At 41.6% G+C, this 16,316-nt stretch overlaps 1 protein-coding gene across 1 annotated transcript in view; it reads left to right on the top strand.

Moving 5' to 3' along the window:
* Positions 1-15,658, top strand: part of GALNTL6 (polypeptide N-acetylgalactosaminyltransferase like 6) — a 476,207-nt gene extending 460,549 nt beyond the window's left edge. Inside the window, exons 10-12 of the mRNA XM_059818036.1 lie at positions 1,926-2,042; positions 9,306-9,455; positions 15,491-15,658. Of these exons, the coding sequence (XP_059674019.1) occupies positions 1,926-2,042; positions 9,306-9,455; positions 15,491-15,658 (435 nt within the window). The remainder of the gene's footprint in view (positions 1-1,925; positions 2,043-9,305; positions 9,456-15,490) is intronic.
* The last annotated feature ends 658 nt before the right edge of the window (positions 15,659-16,316 follow it).

Raw genomic sequence — 16,316 nt, 5'->3', positions numbered from 1 at the left:
CAGCTCCATTTTAATTAGCTCACGTGCTCTAAGAACAGAACTGATGTATCATTTAATTTTGTATTAGGCCAGTATTCTTTCTTTATACAATGTAGATTTAAGTGCACTGCGAAATGATTGAACACTCTCAAAAAAATTATACGTGCAGTAGGTATTTCACATGAAACTTTAAAAATATGAAATTAAAATCTATTCCCTTCATTATTCTTTCCTGTCTCTTTCGCTGGGTGATACAAAAATGAAGGCAGGGTTGTTGAAACCTAACTACCTTTCATCCTTTTTTTCAGTTAACGTGACTCTCTCTACTGGGGGTCTCAATGCTGTGTTTCTGCATCTGGTAGTCCGTATGAAATGCCAGTGTTTTGCCTCATCTATAGCAATTGTTATTCTACCAAAATAAGAAAAAAAATACCCTAGAACTGGGTTTGTCCAAGTTCTAGAAGAATACTCCTCTGAGCACCAGTGAAGGCTCAAAGGTTCTTGGAGCCAACCGCTCAAACTGATGCTCTCATCATTCACCCAATCTGCTCTTTTCTTGGCTAAGCAAATCCAGCTCCTAAAACCTTTCCTGAAGGTGATGTTTTTAAAATTTTCTCCAGTTCCTGTCACTTTCCCATCTGTCTAAATCTTTATTAGAACATGGTGAATAGACTCAATTACAGTCCTCCAGAATGAGAAAAAGAGTAGCGCTTGCATGTGTTTTACAAGTCTGAGGATTGCCCCTTCTTGCAGTGTTTTGTGCTATGCTGAAAAGTCTTCCATCCTTTGGTTCTGTGTGTGAGGTATGCAATATTTAAGAGCGGCAATGTTTACATTCATCTAATGTAATACGGCAACAACTGTGACTTCTAAAATATTTTCCATGGAAAAATACAAATGTCAACTCAACTGTATCTCCATCCAGCATCTAGCTTTTCTTTTTGTTGAATCAGGATCAAAGTAGTGGCCAGAATGTCAAAATGTACACCCGCTTTCTATATATTATACATATAGAATTTGTGCACATCTCCATGCATGTGCGTGGCCTTTGATTACTCAGTTTCTGTGTATCTCATTAACAGGGAAAGTTTTTTAAGAAAGCCTCCTCATTCTGGAGGTGTCTAAAGGATTCTTAAATAGCCCAGCTAAGGTATTCAAGGAGAAATGTGCGTGTATTTGCAAAATAAATTTGGGATTTTCCTCTTTTCGGTGGCAGTGGGCAACCCACTCCTTTTCAATCCAGACTTTCAAAAAAGTATACATGGCAGCAGTGGTACGTAACTGGTATGACTGATAGTCACGGATTAGTTATTACTCCATTGCCTCAGTCTCAAAAATGAGGTTTTCCTTTTAAGAATAAGTTACACTGCATATTGTTTGCAGAAGGCATGCAGACAGCACAAGGAACCTCCATGGATAAGCATAGTTTCAGTACACATTTGGTAACTGCTTTTTAATTTTATGCACTTTGAGTGCTAGTGTGTGACCTTACCTACAATGCTGTTATTGTGTCAAAGAACAAGCATCGGAACAGGGTGTGCCTGAGTTTTCAAGAAATATCGCCTGTGAGAGACTCGTATGCAAATCAGTTCCTCTTAATAGGGTTGACCTCTCTTGCTCTGGTAGGAGGGAAGAAGCAGTCAGACCAAGCTTTGAACTTCTCAGACTTTTGTCTCTTAGTTTCTTTGCATTAAACTATTTCATACAGACCTACCTTTCATTTGTTAAGCAGAACATTTCAAACTTTGCTGCTTGTAAAGCTGTTCCCAAAAAGAATAGTTCATTTGAGGATGTGCCTCTCTACCCTGTAAAAAGTAAGTCCTACCAGTTTTATGTAACTAATGGTCAATCTCAAGCCCTTCAGAGCTAAACTCCTCACCCCCTGATGCTGGCAGCTCTATTGTGCAGCCTGGTTTAACATGAAATGTTGCTGGTTGGTTTTGCAGATTCGAAACGTGGCAGCCAACCTCTGTGTGGACAGTAAACACGGAGCCACGGGGACTGAGCTGAGGCTAGACATTTGTGTAAAGGATGGCTCAGAACGGACATGGTCACACGAACAGGTATTTTATCAGTGGAAAGAGCAAAGTGGGGTAGAATTGTTACTTCTCTTTTCCAGTTTCTAAATGTTTCTCTGAGGGCTCCTCCTTTTCCTAAGACAAAGCAGGGTGTAGAAATAATTTGTGAATGATTGCTGACCTTGATGGCTTTTACAACGTACTCTTTAACATAACCTCAGAAATTCCAGCCGCTACCTGGTCAGTGTATTAGTCTTCATTTCTAAAAGGAATTGCAATGCCCAAAGAGCTTTTTGGTGCCCCCACTGTGTCATGAAAACATGTTGATTTTGGTTCAGTTACCTGAAAATATTTTAAATATAGCACCTGGGCTTGTAAAGCCCTAGTAGTTGTCTGCTTTTATGCTTTCATCTCTATAAGCAGTTCTGTTTTAATAGAATATGAGGCATAAGCAAGATAAATGGATAAAAGCCGGAAAGAAAGCATTTCAGAAAGACAAGGAATGATAAAGACTCAAAAAAAGCTTTTATCTAGGTTGGTTAGGTAGAAAAATATTAGCTCTCAGGAGTATGGAGGAAAAGAGATCTGATTTGTGCTCATTGCAAGTGCCGTAGGAAAGGGATCATGACACACAGGCTACGGGTCTGGCCACCGTGAGCAAAGAGGATCTGGATGAAAAGTACAACCTAACCATTTATTAGCAATTTTAGTGAATGTACCCTTCACAGGGGAAGGTCCCAGATTAGAAAAAATTCCTAATGCTGAGGAGAAAAATTGACCTGGCAGTCGCACATGGCACTTTGTAAAAGCTTAAAAGCTCAGGAGAGAGGAGTTCTGAGGGGTATTTGAAGTGCTGAGGTCAAGAAATCATTCTCCAAGGATACTGAGAAATGCAAGGGGAGAGGTGCAAGTGAACGAAATGGAGAAGCTGAAGGATGATCGCTATTTAGGTAAGTGCCAACATGGGAAAGAGAAAGTTGGTGAAAGACGACTTCTTCACATAGCTACCAAAGATACAGCACAGTGATAGGATGCCAAGACTAGATGAATATAATCCTGTTTCGTTTACAAAAGACATCCAGTAATTCAAAAAATTAATTGAAGAAAGTTGTATGGTCCAGGCTAGACCATCACAGTGCTCTCCGGCTTTAAAATCTGCAAACCTGAAGAGCTCCAAACCCTCCTCAGGAAGGGAAGGAGTCCTGAGACTGTCAAAGATGAGAGAAAGGAGGGAAGAAAACTGGATAAAAAGGTGAGAGAAGAAAAAAAATTAGCAGGGAAAGCAGAGAAAAGGGAGACCTGAAATATCCTTTGAAGGAGTAAGTTCTTGTGAGGAAGGGGAAGGGACACGAAGGGAGAAGGACGGGGAGGAATCCGTGTTTCGGTCTACCCCAGTGCATTGCGGCGTTTGGGATCAGACTCAACGTAAAGGTCTCATTCTATACTAGTGACGAAAAGTGACGTCATTAAAATAAACGGGGTTAAGCTAGCACGAAAGGAGTTCAGCCGACCAGCTCCTCAGGTCGCAGAACCAGAACCGGGAAGACTCCAGCCCGGCCGTGCTGGACGTGCGCTCCAGGGACAGCGCGAGCTCTTTCTGCCGGGCTGCTGTGGAGCCCCGCGTACCTTCTCGCTGCGGGACAGGGTGGAAAACACCGCCAGGGAAGGCCGCCCCCGCCGGAGCGGTGGGGTTGCTTTGGGAAAGGCCTGCCGGGACCCGAGCCAAGCCGTTTCGCCCAGCTGGCGGAACAGTTCCGCGGCCTCCCGGGGCTGCGGCGGCGCTCCTCCGGCGGCTGCGGGGCGCGGGCGAGGCGGCAGCCGGGCGGCAGGGGGCAGCTGCGGACAAGCGCAGCGCAGAGGGAGCCGGCGGCGGCGCGGCCGCCAGCGCGCCCCTTCGCCCGCGGAGCAATCCCCTTTCTTTTGCTTCCATTCGCTTGCTGGGGTTTTTCCTGGGGTTTTTTTTCTCCCAGGAGGCAGCACTGCATTCGGAGGCCGTTCCTCCCGCTGACGGGAACGTAGTTACCGATCGTTTACCCACCTGTCAATCAAAATCCTAGAAATCATGCGAGAAATGTTGGAGAATCTTTAGAAGACAATTAGGGTAATAAATAAATAAAATTATAATTTCTTTCTAGATATAAAGAATATATATGAAAACATAATGGCATTTATTATAATAAACAAACAAATGTAATTCCACTTTCTCCTAGAACGGAACTTCATTTTCTAAAGCTAGAAAACAGACATTTTGGAAGGAAGATAATTTTGTGTTTTACCTTGCCGGATAAGGACCTGGCATAACATCTACTACTGTATTGCTCAGCAACTTTTTCTTTGCATCATTTATTAGTGGTAATATGCTATTGGTTTCTGGATTATTTAGGAACAAAAGGAAACTAATTTAACTCAAGTATTTCAGACTCCCGTTACAAGACACATTCATCTGGCTGATAGATTTCAAGGGTGAGTTTGTGCAAGGTACAGATTATAAAGATACTAGCTGAGAAAGAAAGGAAAGAATTACAGAAAAGGTAGCAGAGGTGGCTGAAACTCAGGATTTGTATCCCATAGGAAATAAGATAGAATGTGCCAAATAATTCATCCAGAGAAGAACTTCCAGTTTTCCTCTAGAAAAGAAATTCTGAAAATATTTTATTTTAGAAGGTCAAAACATTTTGGTGATGCAGGGCTTGGGGGATTTTTTTCAGAAACCAGAGAGCATGCTTTTCCCCCTTTTTCCTGAAGTTCCCCTCAGCTCAGAGTGGAGGGACCATGAGCACTGTGTTAGCACCTGGGCTTCCACAACTCCAGCCGTAGCCAACGCCTCCGTGCCCTGTAGCTCCCCAGAAACCTGCAGAGCAAAATCTCAACTTCCAAACTGGGAAACAAAATCTGTCACTATGTTCATGACAGTCAATAGAAGTGAAAAAAATCCCAAAAAAGTGTGGGTTAGATTGGTATATTTTGATGGAAATTTCTCAGCATTCTCTCCTTACTCAATCCCAAAGGCTGCCTGGTCAGGAATGTTACCTCTAGTGTGTGTAAGACCCCAGTCTAATCAAACAACTCAAACATCCAAGAAGAAAGGATGTGATCTTCTACTTGCAACACAGTAAGCTATGAAGAGTAACTTTGTTAGAGAGTGTTTGGGAAGAACTGCCGCACACCCGACCAACCCTCCGAGAGCTCCTCTTTATTGCTTGTATCTTCTTAGTTTGTTGCCTACATGATTTCTACATATGCCAGTAGGAACTAGCAGTATTAATGAAAATATCAAGCATTTCATTATCATATTTCAAATAGCATGGATTGACAGTAAGCTGTTTTTGTAACTTCTGGTATAAATTTACAGAGAGTTCAGTGGCAAACTGTAGTAGCTCAATGTGACCAGTGCAGCAGGTGTCAGTGCTGCTGCTAGATAGAGATATGATCCTTTGTGCCATTTGATTCATGTCACATTACCAGGGCAGGAATTAAAAGCTGACAGTCTCAGCAGCCGTGCTGGGGGGTGCAGCCCTATAGCAGCCCCCAGGAGAAGAAGGAGACCTTCCAACCCAGGGCTGCACAAGCCCCGGCGGGCAGACAGCAGACAGAAGGTTCATGGGGCACTTGCAGGCTTTCTGGTGAACAGGAGAAGGGCGGGAAGCGAGGATGAGTGTCACTGTGATTTCTGGAAACTTCCCCAGAATTAAAAAACAAAGGGGAAAGAAAGGGGCAGGAGGATGGCACGGCACAGCGTTCTTCCACCTCTGTCTTCCCAGAGCTAACTTCTGGCTTCATGGGAAACTGGTTCTCTGCCGGGCTGATCAACCAGCAGCAAAGGAAAATTACAGGCATCCACCCTCTCAAGTCCCCCAGCCTGGCCAGGGAGTAAGTGGACAGGCATCACCTCTAAGACGGCCCAGCAGGCATCCATGCAGCCTGCCCAGCTCTTTCTTCTCTGCTTGGAGGTATAGTTCAAGTCAGAGCGCACGTCTGAAACGTGGCCTTTCATCTTTGTGCGGGGCACATGTCTGCTCAAGTCTAATGCCGTAGTCAAAGCACAATGCCAGCTGACGGACCCCAGCCAGGCAGCGAGTAATCGAACAACGTTGTCAGGCTGGAAAGCATTAATGGTATCAAAAGGGCCTTTGTCCTATAGATGGTCCCTAACCAATGGCTGTATCAGACAATCATTTTTCAGGCCCTGTGCCAATTATGAATGAAGCTGGAAAGCTGTATTTTCCCCAGTTACCGCATGACAGGGCTAGGCCACACTAAAAGCTAAAGCATGAGGGCTGAGCGGTTGCTCGGTTGCAAATGCAGAGGACAGGGCCGTGTTTTACGGGCTCGGTGGTATGAGAGAAGGTGGAGAGGAGAATGAGCATCTGCTGAGCTGGGACAGAGGGTCCCAAGGGTTTCTTGGGAGCAGCGACCAGCAGCTCTGCAGGTTGCAGGTGAAGAACCAGCCTGCTCTTTGTTAATAATGTCTCTGGAAATTCAGCTGCAGCCTTGTTTCAAACCAACAAGCAGACAGGAATGAATAAAGGGGTACAAAAGGGTTCGTCCATTTCTTGTAAAATCCGACGCAGGTGGTTCCTAACAGCTTAGGTCAAAGGAACAGGTGGTGGCAAAGCAAAGCATTATGTACTCAGGACTTCAGCTAATAACATGTAGCATTGTTCCACATTACGCAGCAGAGAGATAATTTTTATATTGGCCAGATCTAGTGTCAACTAGAGAGAATTTGCTGTATAATGGAGGATAGCTTAGAATGATGAGACTGGAAGGACTGTAGGCCTTCAAATTTTGTCTGTAATTACAAAATCTTAATATTAATTGGGTGTATAGAGAAGTATAACCTTTTTTCTGATCAATTTTTTTCCTGTTCTCTCTCTTAGTCCTAAAGCCGAGTTCCTGCCCCTAACAAGGTTGATTTTATAATAGTATCACTCGGGAGAAGACGTGTTGATTTAAAAATGAAACTGTTTTACAAAACAGGAGGCTAAGAAGGAGGAAAGAGAATCTGTGCTAGTCTAAACATTGAAAGGTAGTATTACACAAATCCTGGTTTTCAGCGGAAGGGAATAAAAAACCCCTCTCTGTTACCATGTCTTGACTTTCAAACAGGACACGGCCCTGGCAGTCTTCAGAAACCACAGAGGAGTGGAAAGGGCAAAGGGATACCCTGGATCAGTATGATCTGATTTAAAAGCTAGCTTGAGCTCTTTCAGGCATACCGATGCATTCAGTGGGGTAGTAGTCCTTGGGCCGAGGTTCAGAGAGCAGCAGGAATTGGCCCCTCAGCTCACCAGTCATGCACAGAATGAGAAATTTGGAGAACCACCCACTGGAAATGATGAGGAAGGTCCTGCAAGAGGATGTCTCTCTTGTAATAGTGATGAGAGTAAGAATATCGCAGAACCACTGTTCCACACCATTTCTCTAGATATTTGTTATTCATCACTTTGAGCTCTAGGTTTATTACTTAGCTGTAGAAAGGTAAAGGGTAAGAGAAAGGAAATGGCTTTTGTTGTTTTTTTTCCTTAAAGGAAAATCATTTCAGGCTCTCTTTTTCTAAAGAAGCGGCAGCATAGCTTTTTTCTGTACCAAATCTTACTTCTGACTTTGCTTGAAAAATTATATGTTTATCTTTGTAGGGAGTTCATGATGCTACTTCCAAGAAACATGAAGAAGAGTTGAAAAAGACTTAACCTTTTAAAAAGCAGGCATTGTTTTGAAAATGAAGTTAAAGCTGTGCACTGCATTTTACTGCAGATAAATGTAAAATGCACTCTGGGGGAAAGAAGAAATAAGCAGGACACAGGGGCAGGCTGAGAAAATGCTGTCTAGTAAATCTATAATACAGAAGTAAATAGGGAGTGACAGCAGCTAACAGAGAGAACAAGGGCTTACAGTGAGATACACAAGCAAAAAAAAGAAAATATTTGGATATATGCTTGTATTTTGTGCCTGAAGGCCGAAAGAAACTGTAACACCTCTCAAATGTGGGATTTGGAGGATGGTACATTGAAGATGGCTATTTTTAAAAGCTGTATCTTTTATGAAGACCATGGAAAGAAGATAGCTATCATAATGAAAGAGTTAAAATCTGGGAAATGCAACAGAAGTATTCAGGATCAGACCCATAAGACACCGAGCTTCAGTTTGGAATTGTAGGTACTGGTTCCATCAGGGATTGTACACCCTGCAGGGAGCAGGGTGCTAGATAAGGACCAGAACGACCCTGAGATGAGGTAGCTGCGGTGCTGGAGGCAGGCTGAGCACAGTATGGGAAGCTGCTTCTCCAGATAACAAGCCTGACTGCAGTTCCACATGAACCATCACAGCTAAACAGTTTCCACTAGCAAAGTTAGCTCATTTAAAGAGAGCTTCACTTTCTCAATGTTATGTTTCAGTTTATACTATGGAAAATGGAAAGGCATGCAGAAAGCCAAAGAACAGCACTGACAACAAAAAAAAAAAAAAAAAAAAAAGGAAAAAAAAACCTCACAGCTCTCAGCAGAGCTTCTCGGTAGCAATTTACAACCTGCAACCTGTTTTCTGCAAGTATTGGTCCATGGAAAAAGAAAATGCACTCTGCATCTTTAAATTTGGTGCTGTCAGACCTGTCACCTTCATCTGATGATTGAAAAGCTGCAGTGTCACAGCATCATTTCAGACAGCTGGAGTCTGATTGAGAAGGATTCCTCTATTAAGTATGAGCCTCCACGATTCCTCTCAGGCAGTGAGAAAAAGGGTTTTAACAAGCTGCCTGTAGCTTGCAGGTGTCACAGTGGAAAGATGATCATTTAACATGTTGTTTTGGGGAAAAAAAGACAGTCAAGAGAGGATATGCTAACAGTACTCCATATAAACAGAAGGAAACTGTTCATTAAACATGGGAAAGATGTTGTAATGGGAAAATCTCTCTGGGTAGCTTCTTCAGACCCAAATGAGAGCTAGAGGAACATCACTAGCAGAGGCTTTCCGAGTCCTAGGTAGCTGTAGTCCTAGTGCATAGAAGTGCTGCTTTAACCGGGATAACTAAAGGCTTGAATACAGCGTATCCCCCCTCCTCTCCACAGTACTGTGTTGCCAGAGGTTGTTTTCTTCCCTGCCATAGGGACTGTGCCTTCCTGGGGTATACTCCTCATCACCACTGATGCACTTTAAGGCAGTTGGCATCACTGAATTGCACACAGGCAGGATCTCGTTTAACCAGCAGCTGGGATGTGTGGAGTAGGGAAACATGCATCAAGCTTTGTGTGTGGTTTTAAACGTTTTTCACTAGTAATATATCATTATATTGCCTGATTGTTTTTCTAGCTCTTCACCTTTGGTTGGAGAGAAGACATCCGCCCCGGGGAGCCACTTCACACCAGGAAGTTCTGCTTCGACGCCATTTCGCACAGTAGCCCTGTCACACTGTATGACTGTCACGGGATGAAGGGAAACCAGCACTGGAGCTATAGGAAGGTTGGAGTCAGTCTGGGGCATCTCAGAGGTTCAGGCTGTCTTGAGCCTATATTCAGTTTAGCACAGGCTTGTGTTTTCCCATCAGAGAAGTTTTATTTTAAAATCCACCTCGTCTTCTTCCAATTTAATTTTGTGGTAATCTCTCTAAAGTATGTTCTTAATTTTGTGGTAATCTCTCTAAAGTATGTTCCTTTTGAGCGTTCAGCTATTTAGGTCAAATCTAAATGAAAATGGATCTGATTCAGCTCAGAGGGTGTCTGTGTTGGATCCGTTCCCCAAAAGGTGTTTTACCAATCTGGCGCTTCAAGATGCTTGTGTCATTTTAACAGAGGCACTGTTGGAAATATTTTCATCCAATGTGACAGCAGCAAGAAATGCTGCTCATGAGTTAAATATTATTATTTTACTACACTTTAAAGATTACAAGTGGCAGAAAAATCTCCCTCAAAAAAAACCCCAACCCAACGTTAAAAGCACTGCTGTAAGCCCAAAGAAGGCAGGAGTTTATAAATTAAAGATAAGCAGCTTAGACACTACTTTGATCTGCTGAGTTTCAGCCCATTTTTATAAATCACTGGAAACAGGAGGTCAAGCTAGAAACTGTCAGAGACCCATTTAGGGCAAAAAGTCCTGGCAGTGCTACTGAGTTGTTGTTGTTGGTAGGTTTTTTAAATCATTAATCAGCAAGTTGCCTCGATTAAAAATTTCACTAACTCTCTATTCCATGCAGGATAAGGACGTACATGTCTCTGAAGTGCTGAGGATTCCTCTCACTTTTCTGTGACCACTGTGCCTTGCTCACCACCTTGCTTAAGCTGAGGCCACACTGCCAGGAATAGAACTTTGCCAGATAAGGCTCAACAGTGCTTTCTAGTTTGAAATGATATATATTAGAAAACTAATCCAGAACCATTTAAAATAGTTTTGCCCCGACCCTTTTTCTGAGTGCCTACTTACTAGCCTGTGCCTTTTTACCCTATTTATGTTGCAATTGGAGATCCACCACAAGATTTTCCAGAAGTGCAATCCCTTTGAAACTGAGGTATTACCTGTATCAAAGTTACAAGGTATGGGCCAGATATTTAGAGGACATAAATTGTCATGGCTGTATTGCAGCATATCTGGCTTTATAATGCTATAATAATGCCTTCTTGCTTCAAAACCATTCCGATTTACCTTTTTGCCTACCCAAGCTGCAAGAAAGAAACTTCCATACCTTTACCACTTCATTGGTGCCTAATGTAGCCAGTTCTGAGATAAAATGCAGGTCTGGAGCTGCCCTCTATAAGGCTCATCACCTTTGATTTGGACAGAATACAGCAGCTAACTAAAAAAAAATTATATTTGAAAAAAATACACAGCGTGATTTCTATTAAATCCTCTGCACAGCTTCATTTTTCATTTCCAGAAGGCTGACAGGGCTCATATAAAAATTCTCAGTGCAAGGCAGGTATTTCCATCTCAGCAAGAAACCTCACAAAATTTTGTTATGATGGAAGTACTGACACATTCTTAACTGTAATACCAACCTGACAGCAAGCTGATTAGTTTGCATAAACCTTCAAATTAAGAAACTGCATTGGAATAATAGAATTATGGTTTTATTTAGGCTTAGTTTTAGTTTGGCTACACAGTAAGTAGTTTTTTATTGTTTTTCTATTTCATTAGATACAGGGCAGATTTACATTAGAGATTTTTGGTGGTACAGCTATACCTCCAAAATCCTAATGATAGAATCCTTATCTAGTTTTGCAAGCATCTTGGCAATACGATTCGTAGTGTTTCCCCCTCAAAAAAAAAAAAACTGTACAAGAAAAGGGTGTTATATTGCTTTAACTGCATCTGTACTAGAGCCCTTTACCTAGAGGACTGTATAGTACTGAAATTGCACCCTAAATAAATAAGGGTAGTAGTCTGGTTAAGCAAGAAGTGCTTTCTTTTTAAAAACAGAGAGCAGGTCAGCAACTCTGTTCTGTTCTCTGCACCACTTACAGACACTGTAGCTTCCTAATGGTCACATATGCATCCTGCCAATAATTATTCCCATGTTTTAGGAAAAATGACCTTGTTTGTCAGTATCTTATAAGATGCTTAATGTGAAGCTTTTTTTACCTTGCTGTCATACTGTTCCTATAAAACTATAAAACAAGAGGTTTTTATTCTTTTAAGGATGAGTCTCTTCTCATGAACATTTGCATCCTCGAGCCACTGGTAAGAAGAAGTTAGGGCTGTGAAGTGCTGCAAATACAATTTGAAGCCAGGCACTGTTTTAAGATTCCATATTCTTATACCATAGAAACCCTAACAACCTGTATTTAGATACTGGCGAATAAAAACAGCTTAAATATTTTAGTGACAAGCAGAATATGTTAATATTTTACTTTGGGTAAGGAGTACTCTTCTGAAAAAATTTCTGGCTTATCCCCATTGCCTGCACTTTGTTTCTCATTGCAGTGCAGTCTCAGAGTGTGCAAACTAGATTCTTTTCAGATGAATGAAACCAAAACTACCACTAATAAACATGTGTCAAAAAACTATTCTTATTCCCATACTGCTAATCACATATACAGCTGCATGTTAAACTATATCTGAGCAACTACTTGAAAGTCTAGTAAGTCTGTGATATTAAGTAATCAGGTTTTTTAGGACCAATCCAAAATATTGGTCTATGATAAAACAGCCAAGTATACCTTTAAGAAATCCCTGTAAGCAGCAATGGAGTAGAATGAATCCAAGTAATACCATAAACACTGCTATGGGTTGGAAATAGAAGAAAGTGAGTTTAATACTGGGAAAAATTTACTGACACCATAATGGGACTCCCATCAATTATGGGAGCAATGTGAGAAATTAGATAGATAAATGTAAATAACCTGAAATTATTAGAGATTTGGGAGAATAGTAGCTTCCCAAGCTAAAGCCATTTCTTTGACTCTATTTGAGATCCCTAAGCATGTCAGAGCCAAAGATCAACAATGCCTACAAATTTCCATTCCTCCCAGTGAGGGAATACGCCTCTGGTTCTCAATGTAGCATCATTCTGGGTTGACAGGTAATACATTGGTTCTGATAAAGCATGATTCCATTTATGTGCTCTACTCCCATTAGTGCTATTTGTAGAACACAAGTATCCAAGAGGGGTTTGATTTAGTAGGTCTTTAAAAAGAAACAATTGTGTAAAATCAATTTCATTATACTATAATTCTACCCTGAGCCTAGTGATTATGATAGATGCTAGACTGACGACATCAAAAACTGTGCCCAGAACAGCATGGTTTGCTCATACTCTCCTGACAGCTTCAGGGACAATCTGTAAGAGTAAGTTCACTCTTCACACAGTAGGTACATAGATTATTTCCTCAGACAACAGAAGACATGTCATTGTGATAGTGGCTTTTATCATATGGACATCTGTCCTGCTGAAATTGCGCTGGGGCCACCAACTAATTTCAGATAAACTACTGCAGCCACGAGCTGATAATGACTTCCAGTTGCTATTGACCTTGGCCATAGTTATAGCAGTGACCTAGAAGAAATGAAAGGCTCTGTGTCTCGTTACCAGCCCCCTGAAATGTCGAGGCCCATTATCTTATGGAGAAGTTTCTCCGTCTGCAAATCTTCAGACTTGCCTTCATGAGGAAGAAAAAAAAAAATCGCTCTGCTGTTTTCAGATGTTAGAAAAGTCTCCACAAGAGCTCTTGTGGCTTTTTAATATTGGTGTGAAGAGGAATTTATAGATTTCTCTTGGAAAGTTCTTCTCGGGGATGCACGCAACTCTTACCCCTTAAAGTCCTGAGTCTGTTTCCATTGAAATCCATAAGAGCAGCAGGCTTTGACCTTGGGTCAGCGTAAGCTTGAGATGATAAATTAATAGGACTTTATATATGGCTAAGTCAGCCAAAGTTTTTCCGGAGTGGTAACCGTGTCCCTACTCTTAAAAGACGCTCTTCTCTCCTAATAACCAGCCTTTCTAAAAGAAAGCACCAACAATGCTTCACTCAAAAATTGCATCCCCTGGATATTTCTGTGAGAAGAAAGACTGCCAGCTCTCTTTGGAAAGGCTGGAGTGCTTTTCATAGCACACTTTTTGTACTGAAGCAGTTTCCTTTCTTCCCGTACCAGCTATCCCATTAAAGCTTCTAGTATCCCAGCTTTGGCTTCCTAATAGCTTGGCTGATCCTCGTGCCCAGCAATGACGCAAGAAAAACCAGATGCCACCTTCCTCTGAGGCCACTCCACCTGTGGGGATTGGGGTGGCTGTGGCACAGTCACTGTGTCCTGGTTTTGGGCAGCACCACTCCATCAATCTCTCACAGAAGGGCAGGAGGAGCTGGCAAGGTGCAAACAGGTGCCTGTACCACCCCGTAGGGTGCTTGGGAGTTCTTGCAGGCCCACCTCCTAGTAAGGACACGACAGCCCTTTGTACACGGTACCGTTAGCCCCTTCTTGCAAGATGAAGTATCCTACCTGCTTGCCTCATAGAGCAAAATGGAGCATGACAGAAAGGCCTCTACCCATTTGGTCTACTCTTGCTGGCTTTGACGGCATCCCTCTGAATTACAATCTTGTGTGTCCGTGTGTTTACCAGCTGTTTTGAGGGAAGGACAGATGCTGGATGTGAAAACCAGTGTTTGTGAAAGGCAGATGTAACACCATCACCCTCAGCCAGAGCACGAGATGTTTTTGACTTTGCTCTTTGTTGCATACGTTGCATACGTTAATATAAAACAGGGCTTTGTATTTTACCAGTGTTTCACAACCCCCAAAATCAACCAATTTCATCTTTCCTAAATTTAAAAAAAAAAAAAACAGAAAAACCTATTTCTTATTGGTTTATCGCATTATATTTATTTTTGTCTTCATACTTCTTTTTTGAACATGGGGTATTTTTGGTTAAAGAGAAGTTTCTGTATGAGTGTTGCTCAGCACCCAGAGCACTTCTGTGAGTTTTTAATCAATTGCAATTTGACAAGTAGCGTGTTTTTTTTTCTCTCACAAACTGGGCAAGCAGGCACATTCTGGATTACTATTAAAATACTGGCAGGGCATGTTTGGCACAGAGGGGAAAAGCCTGGATGCATTTTACAGAGAGTAATCTGAAATTTATTTCAGCAGATACAGTAAATGCATAGTCCCTGGAAACTTTCAAACCATCTAATCACTCCCACATCTGCCTTTCTCTTAACACTTGCCTACGTAAACTAAGCACGTTGAAACTACCCAACCCGCAAATACCGGTTGTTCATCTGGGTAGTTTCTGCTTTACCAAAGATTCACAGGTTATTTGCAATTCGCTCCAGTTTTGTGAGGTAAAAATTAATAAAACTAATCATCATAATTATCCTTTCTAAAATAACTTAGTTCATGTTTATCATCCCAGCATCTCCCCAGGGAGCTAAAACAGTGTTAGGATTTTCTTCTTAATAGGAGAAAGAATGTATTTCAGTGGCTGGTCTTACTGAGGCCATAGGCAAAGTCTGCATTTCGAGGGGTGAGAACCCATCAGTCCTGGGTCTGTCTGTCCATCACACCACTTCAATTAATAACTCCTTTTTAACATCTTCCTCAAGTTTAAGAGTATCCATTTTCCAGACAGATTGTTACAGATCCTCCTGCCCAGAAGCACGTAGAAACTGTCAAAAACAAATCCAAACAAAAAAAAAAAAAAAAAAACAAAAACAAACCACCACACTTCTCAGGTTGAGACATTTCCAGGGAAGCACAGGACATGCAAAGATTATTAAAATACATTCTATTTTTTCATTATATTATGTGGTTGTTGGTTAAAGACCAGAAGATGTCTCCTCATTCTTTCTTGAATCCCCAATTTTGTGAAGGATAATAACCCAAGCAAAAAAACTACTCCATTCTCTACAGCTTCCTAATAATAGCTGTGGTTATTACACAAGGTTAGCGCACAGAAACCACAAAATCATTTCAGATAGGGCTGTGTTAATCCATGTTCTGTAAAATGAGAACACTTCCGATGATTTGGCATTTGCTACTTAATTCTATTTTTTTTCTCATTTCTGTAGGACAAAACTTTGTTCCATCCGGTAAGCAGCAGCTGCATAGATTGCAACCCAGCCGAGAAGAAGATTTTCATGAACAGATGCGATCCTTTATCTGAAACTCAACAGTGGATTTTTGAACATATTAATATGACTGTTTTAGAAAAATTTAACAGCAAGGCCAGTTCCTAGAAAGGAAAAAAAAAAAAAAAGAACACACCCAATTACATACAGACTGCAGACTACATTTTTGCCAGCATCTGGGTCGAAGGAGTCAGGAATTAAATTTCCTAGATCCAGGAAATCTGTTCTGAGGATTAAGAAAATGCCACAGCAAGAGCCAGCAGGCTGTCCTTGTGGATGTACAGTATCTGAAGAACTTGGCCAAAAGCCTCACCGGATGCTGCTGAGAACTTCAGGCTGAAAATTCCCTTGCTGGTCGAGGGAAAAAATTGTTTAAAAACTGTTTAAAAGTACTCCAAGTTAATAAAGTAAAACAAAACTCTAGAGTTTCTCAGGTCAAATCCTGCTGTAGTGAGTAGCTCAGAACAGACGCTATGATTTGGGATGGGTATATGGTGTGCATGATGGCTACAGGAACCTGAAGAAATCCCAGGTTTTAGAACTAAACATGCTGGTGGAAGAATAATGATGTCCCAGCACTCCCTAGACAAGATATATGCTCTGTTGACATTCTCTTAATAAAAGGTTGGGTTAAGCAGGTTTAACCTTCAGAACTGCTGCGATTAATTTTAAATACCTCCCTTTTACATTCCATTCATTACCAAAATAGGAATGGTAGAAATCTTAGGGTCTAGAATTACACTGTAGTGAAGCATGAAATAAACTG

This window comes from Gavia stellata, chromosome 5, assembly GCF_030936135.1.
Source record: "Gavia stellata isolate bGavSte3 chromosome 5, bGavSte3.hap2, whole genome shotgun sequence".
In the NCBI taxonomy this organism is placed as follows: Eukaryota; Metazoa; Chordata; class Aves; order Gaviiformes; family Gaviidae; genus Gavia; species Gavia stellata.
Note: the sequence above shows the minus strand (reverse complement) of the source record. Positions and strands in the feature narration are given on the sequence as shown.